The sequence below is a fragment of the Pygoscelis adeliae genome, unplaced genomic scaffold (genome assembly GCF_000699105.1).
Source record: "Pygoscelis adeliae isolate BGI_AS28 unplaced genomic scaffold, ASM69910v1 Scaffold4, whole genome shotgun sequence".
Classification (NCBI taxonomy): Eukaryota; Metazoa; Chordata; class Aves; order Sphenisciformes; family Spheniscidae; genus Pygoscelis; species Pygoscelis adeliae.
The window spans coordinates 6,727,872-6,738,097 of record NW_008824986.1 but is presented as its reverse complement, the minus strand read 5'-3'; the positions used below and the strand labels follow the sequence as shown (position 1 = coordinate 6,738,097).

The following is a 10,226-nucleotide window of genomic DNA, read 5'->3' as shown; positions in this document are numbered from 1 at the left end:
CAAGTTCAGTGAGTTTCTGTTTACTGAGTGACTTCTACTGGCAGCTTAGCCATATTCAAGTTTAAGAATAAGCAATGAAGTTGTTTTCTACAGAAACTTCTTACATATTTGTCAGTTATGCAAGTAAACAGTGTGAAACTCTTGTTTAAAGACAAGGAGCCTTGTCAGCTACTTTCAACAATTATTAGACAAAAAGGAATGAGAAAACTTTGAATCCACGAGGAACCTTTTTATTTAAATATATAAAACATGATATTTTGGCAAACATTTATTTTCTTCTCATTAAATAAGGTAAAATCACTGAATGAAAAGGCATTCCATTAGTAAAAACAAATAAGCAAGCAACCCTTTTTTAAATCTATACAAGGATGAGATGCAAATTTATTATTTTACAGCTAAAAAGACTGAGAAGCAATAGTCTGCAAGTACCTACAACAGAATAAACTTCCATTAAGTGGGGGGTTAAATAAATGCCTTTGCAAAAGAAGCTATTTATTAGGCACTGAAGTCCAAATTTTAATTCGGGCTGTTGTGCATCACACTCTGAACTAGTAAAAACTGATGGAAGTTTCACTCATGCTAATTTCTTCCAGCTGACTTCCAGTGTCTCTCAACATTTCACATCTCACACAAATGTGAGAGAGAGCTAAGCAAAATCTACGTAAGGAAGAAACTGCCTCGAGTGAGGTAAAAGCTTCTCTGACTTCCCATATATGATACATAAGGCCACACATTGTTTTGGGCTAATCCCTTAGTGTCATGATTACAGCAGCAGTGACAAATATTCACATCTATGAAGTATAAAGAAACAGCAGTTTAGATTAATACCTAGCTGAATCACAATTGCTATATTAAAGCTAGGATTGTTTTTAAACATCAAGTTCTTTTAATTTTCAAAGATACTTCACCACAAAGCAATATAACAGATGTTAATGCATCTGAAATGAGCTCTACAAATTGATCCAGAAGACTATATATGATATATTAGCTTTAGTGTCTCTTTTCCCATTCTTACTAAACTAGGAACACAACATTTACAGAACAAGTACACACTGATCACGTAGTCATCGCTAGCTCAGACGTTTCTGCTGTTCACCTCCTGTATTCCCAGATGAGTATTTTCTTTGCTTTGAAACTACATTTCAGATGCCTTTAAAATGTACTGCTTGAAGCTGTGGTCGTAAGGCGTCTTCCAATGTAGATCCTGAGGATCAAGAACATATGGTCAGCGAGTGTTGCATTTCACTTCAAAGAGAATGTACAGCATGTAAGGAACACTTTTTTCTCATCAGGTTACTAGTTACGTAATTTCCAGCAGGAGCAGCAGTGCCAGCTATAATTAAGTGGGCAAATCAAGTGACTACTATGAAACTCAGTTTTCAGTTGCTAGTGACTTTGTGTATACCCTTGTCTAATAACGCTCGCCGAGTTCTAAGACTGAATAGTTCTGTGTAAGCTGTTCAGTTTCAGGAACGCGAGAGTCAGAGGTAAGTATGGGGTTAGCAAGAACACGCTGCTTCAGGAGGTCTCTAAGTTGGATGTTTTATTGCCTTTTTCCTTTTGTTATCTTAAGTTTTTCCATTTGCTAAATACCTCTGAAATTTGTAAGCCTCTCATTTTACTGTCATCTTCATGTACTTCTTACTGTTTCTCTGGTCATTATTTCCCAGCTTGGTATGCTTTCACAGCTGCCCTACATTGCGTCTTCTATTCGTGTACTTCTCCTAGCTTAAAGAAATTATTATTTTGAAGTGTAACTATTTTATTGATACTGTATTAAGCACTTTCTGAAGATGTGACTTTGTTACTCGCTCATTACCGAACTGGAATGATGCAAGTTTGCAGCAGTGGTGGAAATGACCAGGAAGAAAGTAAGTACTTACATCACCAAACACATTTATTTTGAAAGGAAAATTCCATTATGCTTTTATCCTATCTTGTGCAGTTACTCATTTTAATTTTGAGAGGAGTTAAATTAGTTTCATGTTACTTTTACAGTATTATATGGCTAAGATCTTGATTTTGTACAGGAAGATAACCCGTGCCTTCATCCACGCAAAATGATGCATACCCCAGGGACCACAGAAGATTTGGGCTGTCCCTCCTTCCTGTTACTGCAGCTGTGCAGAGTCCTCCTCTCCCCCTCAATCTCCTGCATCCCCTCACTCTCAACTTTCGTAGCCTTGATAAGGTTCAGGATTTTTGCAAGGGAGTGAGCAGAGAAAGAGCAGGACCAGAGCTAATGGAAGGTTCCTTGGAAAACAGGTGTCACCCCAGAACTCGTTTGACTTCTCCCCTAAGCCCTCCCGTGTGGCACAGCATACTCTGATGGGAGAGCGGCCAGACGTGCCTGGATTCCCAGCATTCTTTGCTGATATCAAGGAATCCGTCACGCTTAGGCACAGGCAAACTCTGATCCTGACTAAAAGGCATTTAATCTCTTCCCTTTAGTCTGTGTCCTGTACCTGTTTTTAAAGAAGGATCATTTAGCCCCTATATCATCTAAAGAAAGCCAACTCCTGTTTTGTTTGGTGTCCCCCGTCTCTCCCAGGTGTGAGTGCAATTTTAAAATATATTAAATAGTATCTTTTTCCTTTGCAATTAGTTGTGAGATTAAAAGTCGTATCTCCAAAGGAACCAAGTATTGTGTAAGTATAACTATAGTTCATATATATAACTCCTAATTTCACTGCCTCTTAATTATTTTGAAAAATTCTCAACTAGTGAGAAAAGCAGAAAAGGAAATCTTGATACATTCAGCAATACCACAAGCAGACGAGTAGAAAGCACTTCCTGAATAACTATCTGTCCCCCTTCTATGGAGACAAGTGTATTACTCATCTTTTAGACAAAGAGAGAATTGGGAGTCAGAATTAGGCCTCTCAGAGAAAACAGGTAAAAAAAAAAAAATCTCCTTTTTAAATTTAAACTTACCCTAGTCCAATGGCAAGCAAATGAGAAAGAAGCAGAGATGGAAGAAAAACCTTCAAAAATTCTGCTGAGAATATCCCCCCTTTCTTCATTACACTGGTATTTCTCATGCTGAGAGTAGCTGTGCGCCTGGGATGTTTGAAAAGGAATTCCCTAGTTTTGAGGAAGAAAACACAGTCACAGCGTTAACAGATACGTAGTTAGACTTGTGGAAGTAAAAGCTGCATCCAACTTCATCCAGAAACACTGGCAGCACTCACTTTGGTGGGATGTTCTCTGGCCTGCTGGACCAATCCCATATCCAATCTGCATTCTTCTTCAGGAGCCTTTCTACTTCTTTCCTCCTTTCAAGAAAATCTTCTTCAGACTAAAACAAAGAGCCATTATCAAACAGTACTCAGAACTATGATAGGCAGGAAGTTAGCACTGCAAAACAAAGCTCCTGTTCTGCATCTAAGACCATATGCTAGACTACCTCTGAAGCTCACTTCTCCCATGTCTTCCCACTGTGGACTCTCCATATCACTCCTATTGAAGTATTTAGATCCTAGATAAAGATGGGGGAGGAGGGAGATCTGTCTTCGGAGCAGGATGTGAATGGAAAAGACCATGGCCCACATCCATATCCCATATTTGCTTAAGTAAAGACTACCCTGGAAATCAAATGCCGGAGCCCTGCATTTAATCCTTACATATAGGATCTGAAAATATCTCCAGTTCACACACCTGACTGACGTTTGGCAGAAGAAACTTTTTGCCTGCATTCAAAACTGGACGGATGTCACACTTATCTGAAGATCCTTGATCAAGCTAATACAAGCCAAGTGAAACTAATTCTAGTCTCGTAAAGCTACCTGGCTTTTGGGCCAGTATTGGGAATACAGGTGAAGTGAGCCCAGGCCTATCTGCACAGATCTGTGCAGAAAAAGCACACCCAAACAAACAGTGGCTTTGTTTTCAAGTGAATTACAGCAGAAGTGCTGAATAAGAATATAGTTTCTTGCTTAACACGTGCATTAAATGGAGCCAAGGTCTCATGATAAAAATAGTATGTGATCATAGAATTTTATATGCACACGTACACACTTAAGAATGGAAATAAAATTGTCCAGGCAACTTTAATTCTGATGGTTTTCTAACTTTTGATTATTTGTTCTCAAAGTCTAAATAATGATCTTAAAACATATGAAGGGTTTTCTGGAAATATAAAATAAAAATAATTTCCAGTAATGTATTTAGCTAACCTACAGGTGGTAATTCATTCAGCTAGATTCCTATAGGAGTTGTAGAGATGATGGGGAGAGTTTCAGATAAAGGAAGAGGCAATGGGACCAAGCACATTTCATGTAATTTTGAGAACTGATTAAATCTATGTATTACTGATACAGCTGTGTAATTTAGAAACTGTATGAAGTTGAAACCCCACACGGTTAAATATTGTACAAACAGTGAACTCACAGACTTTGTTTTAAAAAGTTCGTAACACTGGGTAGAAAAAGATAATCCATAAACTAATACAGACAGCCAATGAAATCAAGGAGACCCCGAGATGGTAATACCCAGCGCGCACTCCGCTACAGATAATAAACAATAGTAACTGAAAAAGGGAAGTGATGGAAGAAATCAGGGTTTTTTTAAAGTAAAATGCAAGGGTCCTGAGTTCTTACTAGAATTAAAGAAATAACATTGCACATTGGAGCATGAGTAACTGTTAGTGCTGGCAACTTTTGCCAGTTCATCATACGTTGCTGTTTCTTTTCATGCTGAGGCCCCAAGTGAAATATAATCTTGATTTCTAATTGCTAACTGCTAACCCTGTAAGAATTAGTCACAGGCACGGAATATACTTCAATTTAATGAGAAAATAGTATCTCTTTGTACGTAAACAGTGCAGGGAGAGTGATTTACCCAAGATAATACAGCAAGTCTTCATAAGAGCAGAGAAATTTACCTAAACGCTTTCAATACTTCACTCCTCAAAACGTTTTATAAGTAAATTTATTCATATTAAAGCTAGTATCTAATTACAGTGAAGACAAGATTTTAGCCTGTCATCATGCAATATGCTGTATATTGATAAAACATGGTTAATATACAGTATCCTTTTTCCCCACTCTTTTCTCAAATGTATTTACTAATTTTCTTTGCAAGTATGTAAACAAATGTACAAAATGAAATGAGAAATAACAGTTTTTCAAAGCAGCATGTAGAAATGCTAAGTACTAGTTGTTAAAATGAAATGGAATTATAAAGCTATGGCAGTGCTTTGACAATGTATGTTATTGGCTGTCACATTTAAGTGACTAGAAATTCTTGCTGCTGTCAAATTCACTTTTTAAATTTGTAATGCACCAGTGGTAGTGCATTAAACAAAATTTCATTTGGGGGGGGGATGCATGAAATGTATCAAGTTGACAGTCAAAGGGGGAAGAGGAAACTTCTGCATGCTAAGTTGTCCACAGAACATTAATGTTTACCTATATAGCCATGTATATGTCCACCCTATTGATGCGTTTCCTATACATCTTAACATAAAATCCGATCGTCTCACAATCTGTTAGACTTACATCACAATCGACCTATTGAGTAGAGAGGAATAATGCTCCCTTCACAGGACAAGAGAAACCATGACAGAGAATACATCTCAGGATCACCAGAGGCTGGAGGCTCAGCAAGGTGCTGACTCCAGCTCTCTTGAATTCTAGACTAGCAGTTATCTTCTGGATTATCTTTTTTCCTAAATGCTACTTGTAGGATCTGAAGGTTGGCCTTTTCAACTTGTGGCTAGAAAGAGGCATTTGAGAACCTAGCCATTTTAAAAGACAATAGATTAGGGCTCTTAAATCCTTCTGAAAAATCTCAGGTTACAGATTTAAAAAAAAAATAAAAAAATCCATGCAAGCCAGATACAAATACACAAAGCCTGATTCTGCAAAGATTATTCTAAGTTACCGAGTTATTTAAGTCTCTACATTAGCAGCTTCACCTCTTATTTCCTAATGCTCCTTTTCAAACAATGAGAGTAAGACATTCTTTCTCCCAAAGCAAGATAAGATTTTTACCTGAAAGCTATTCTTTTCTCCACTGCTGTGACTCTCTATTTCCAAAGCTCTGTGACTGTCCTGAGGTGTCTGGGAACGAGGAGGGCTTGATAAAGAGAGAAACACAAGTAAGAAAGAACTCATTAAATTTTTAATGACATTGTTTACAGTATGAACTAAAAGCTAGTCAACGAAGCTTATACACACAGTTCTCCCGAAGAGCTATAGCACCCTGACCAGAACTTAAGAGATTAATCTGCCAATGGGCGATATAATCCAGCCATCATATCCAATTAATCTTTGATTTTCTAACAATCTGCCAAGAAGCTTGCTGCACAGAGCTGTTTTTCAGCAGTGCAGAGAAATGCCTGTGAGGCTGTATGATTTGGCCCATGTTACTTACTAAATAACAATGGGCAGCAGATGATGAATACAAGTGGGGTTTGGTTTGAATTCAAAGTAGCCAGATAAGGCTAGAAGTTCTGTATCCTACTGTCTATTTTGAGTCCTGGAGTTTCTTTTTTTTTTTTTTTTAAATAAACTTTAGGCTGCAGGCTGCACAGCCCATCAAAAATCAAATAAATGAATTAGTAACACTGACTGACAATTTGCATCAGATGTAAGTTGTTTTGTTGTGTTATACTCCTAGAAATCTGTTATGTTTTGTAAACTAGATATAGGACAATTCTTTAGCAATTACCTAAAAACTATTAACTGATGTACCTCATTACAAAACACAAGCTGCTTTTTATCATTTTTCTCTGACATTCCTGTTCCAGACAGCAGTGTTAGTAGCGCTATATGCTCTTAAGATCAGCACTGACATTGTTTGCACAAGGACTGATCATTTGGAATGACAGCCACACATGGCTCCAGAGTATTTTATTTACTAGAACAAGGCTCCTGCCTGTACACAAGCAGCACACCCGTGGGAAGTTCAGCTGCTGCTGCTGGGCTTCTTTATCAGGATACACCAAAACCCCAAGATGGCATCTTCATGAGATACGAGAACTCTTCTAGAGTCCTCTCCCCTGTAACTTCCTCCTGGTTTCAGGACAGACTTCTACCCAAGCGCTACTCTAGTATTTAAGTACCAGTCTTTTAAATATGAAATTTTCCTCGCTCTTCCTCTCTGCATGTGTGTATATGCATGTGCATATGTACATACACACACATATGTAAGCACTTCTGTATTTGTCTTTGCCTCTTGTGCATAAAAATGGCTTTGTGTAATAGCGACCTTTACTTTGCTTACAATAAGGCATTTTGCTTACCTGTCGCAATGTGAACTTTCTCTTGAACTGCTTCTTCCAGATTCATGTTGAGCATCAAGGAGAATTTTCTCCATGTCACCATTGTGAATGGAAATAGAGGCAGGTACTTGTTCTTGGCTTGCTGGAGTGACAGTGTTTCCACTGCCATTTCCATTACTGCTGAAGTGGAGTTCTACCCAGGAACCTGCTTGGCATAATTGAAAACAGAACCAGAATAAACCAAGTGGTTTTGCGTACAAGGCATGTAAAATATGAGACTGTTGATCCTCCCCAGCGTGACATTACAGTATGACATGCAGAATTACGAGCATTGACATCTCCGCTAATAAATGTGATGCAATGCCAAAATGCGGGGGCGCTTTTGTTAGCGAGCTGGAAAGTCTCACAGAACTGAAGAGAAGCTGGTCAGTACATTGTGCCTCTTTCTGCAGCTGAAGATCTTTTATTTTGGGATATGTTTAATTTTTATTGTTCAACATAGGTGGTAGCCAAATAAAATAATCTCAATGACTTTCTCTGCCAAAGTTTATTTATTCATTTACTGAAAATATTTTAGGCTCAAGAATCCAATAACTGTGTTTTGTTTAGCCTTTTTCAGTAAGCATTTTTAGGTGTTACTGTTAAGCAATAGAGAATATGTGGCAATGACTAGATCATGTGTTTGCTACTAGCAGTATATTTAACACGGACAGTCACATGTTGCTTTGTTTTTTTAAGTGTGCTGAACAACAACTCTCTTCTGGGCTAGCAGTAAAACCAATGCACAAAAGGACCTGTATCTGTTGTCTCATTTATAAATCAGCTCAAGGGACACATAATAGTTTAATTATATAAATGTCAGTGGAATTTACCTATGTAACATGTTCACGTGTGTAAACAACAGCAGAAGTATACAGATATATTGTGCCCATCCTAGAACAGTTTACAGGAAATATAACAGTAAGTACAGGAGAAAGAGGGCAGGTGAAACTCCCCGAATTCTGGTGAGCACAGCAAAAAGGATGTCTAAGGCATAAGCAAGGAAAGGGAGAGACACAGATGGCGTTTGGACCGTTCCTGCTCTAGAGGAAGAGAGGCTGGGGCAGAGCTCAGGAAGTAAGCCACATTCAAGAGAACAGCAGAAGGGATAAAGGAGCAGTTTTAAAGGTATGCAGAAGGGGAGAAGCCAATGCAGAGATTTAGTGTGAAATGAACACATCAAAAGAAGACAGACATTCCAGTTGTGAAGAGGCTGAAGGTTCATGCATGGAATGAAAACAACAAAAAGCCAAACTGCTTGATCTGCATTAATAACATTACTCTCTCTCTTCTGAAAAGCCAGATGACTACAAAATCTTCTGAATGGAAACATACTGGGTTGCCAAGTTTTGAAGCAACATTTTTCCGGATAACCTCTTTTACTTCACAACTGTTTTGTTGTTTTGGTTGGTTTGCGGGTTTTTTCCTCTCCGTGTGACTGTACGTGGTATGTGTCTGGGTATGTGTTTATACCCAAACTCTTCCCTACTCTGTCACCCCAAATTTATGAAAGCCCAAGTTGTTACCCAAGAATGTTCAAAACCACTGAAGTTTAAATTAAGATAGTGTCCAAATGGAGCTCTGGCTGCAGCTACCTTGAGAGTATCGGGTAGCTCCTAGTCTACCTGTCTTTGCTCCTCAGCACATCCCACCTCAGCTTCTGCCCCTCCTCTTATAAAAGCAGAACAACTTCATGCTGCGTGGACTGCACTACAATGATTTGTATACATGGTCATAAGCTATTTTCTTCTGTGAAGACACGTACTATTTGAGGCATGCTCACATTTCAACAATCATCATCACCACCACCAAACATAACTGCTTCATACAGCAAACTAACACTACCTACTGAAATCTTACTGGATACAGCACAGTGAATGTGTGATAAGACATGGAGAAGATTAAGATTATAACAGAAGAATCACAGTACATGTGTTTTACACATTTCCTTTTTTTTTTTTCTTCTTTTAGACACTCTTGAGAGTAAGGCTGTGCTAGTGCACTAGGGATGTGTTGTTATATTACCACATAAAGATAAAAGAGCCTGTATTTTTATGAAGTTGGAAATATAAACAGATAAGAGCACGTGTAACGTGGCAATGCAAACTGAACAAACTGAGTCGTGGGGAAGGGTTTTTGAAGAGAGTGATCTTGTATGATGTTCCAGCCCAGGATACATACTGTGGGAGTACAGATTAGCGTTAAAAAATGTACTCAATCAGCTCTGGAAATCTTAATTTCTTAATATATGGTTTTCAAAACTGGAAACAAAAAAGCAAAATTCCACAGAAAGATGAGAACGCCTCCTTAAATTGCTAAAATCACCACGTAAATCACACAAGTTAATATGTAGTTGCCCACAGATCTTTTCACTCGTAAGGTAAATTTGCTTCCGACTTTTGCTAAACGCTCGATACACGCAATTGACCCTGATCTCTCCTCAAAGGCATACCCCAAACTGTCCATAGATGGTTTCTTTTGACAAGGAAGGATTTATATTTACCACAGCACAAAACCTCATGAGGATCTATATTAATCTAGCCGTACTTGGTAGTTCAGCTACGCAACCGAGATATCGTGGCTTTTAAGATTTGACCTGTTCTTCCACCCGAGTCTTAATTTCTCCGCGTTATTATGAAGCTCTGTAGACGGTTTAATGAGCAATTACTGCCAGGTTGCTGTACGGTCACAGGCTAACGGAGGGGAAACCCGTCACATACACGGGCTGACCGGGCACACCGCGGCAGAGGTACCCGGGGGCAGCGGCACGTCAGGTCTTACCTGCCCTCTCCGGGCAGGGACCGGCAGCTGAGCGTCCCCCAGGCCCGTCCCTGCCGACGGACGCACCGCCCGAGGAGTAAGCCCCTCGGGGACGTTCACACATAGGAAGGCAAGCGCGCTTCTGGCGCCTTAAGGGCTGCAAGACGCTGCCCCGCGGTTTCGCCCTCCGCAAAGCGCCCGG

General features: G+C 39.2%; 1 protein-coding gene across 1 annotated transcript in view; it reads right to left on the bottom strand.

Moving 5' to 3' along the window:
• Window positions 1-214: 214 nt before the first annotated feature.
• BNIP3 (BCL2/adenovirus E1B 19kDa interacting protein 3) overlaps window positions 215-10,226 on the bottom strand; it is a 27,520-nt gene continuing 17,508 nt past the window's right edge. The window contains exons 2-6 of the mRNA XM_009326007.1: window positions 7,247-7,430; window positions 5,994-6,078; window positions 3,192-3,298; window positions 2,935-3,084; window positions 215-1,204 (exon numbers count right to left, since the gene is read on the bottom strand). Of these exons, the coding sequence (XP_009324282.1) occupies window positions 1,153-1,204; window positions 2,935-3,084; window positions 3,192-3,298; window positions 5,994-6,078; window positions 7,247-7,430 (578 nt within the window). The 3' untranslated portion in view covers window positions 215-1,152. The remainder of the gene's footprint in view (window positions 1,205-2,934; window positions 3,085-3,191; window positions 3,299-5,993; window positions 6,079-7,246; window positions 7,431-10,226) is intronic.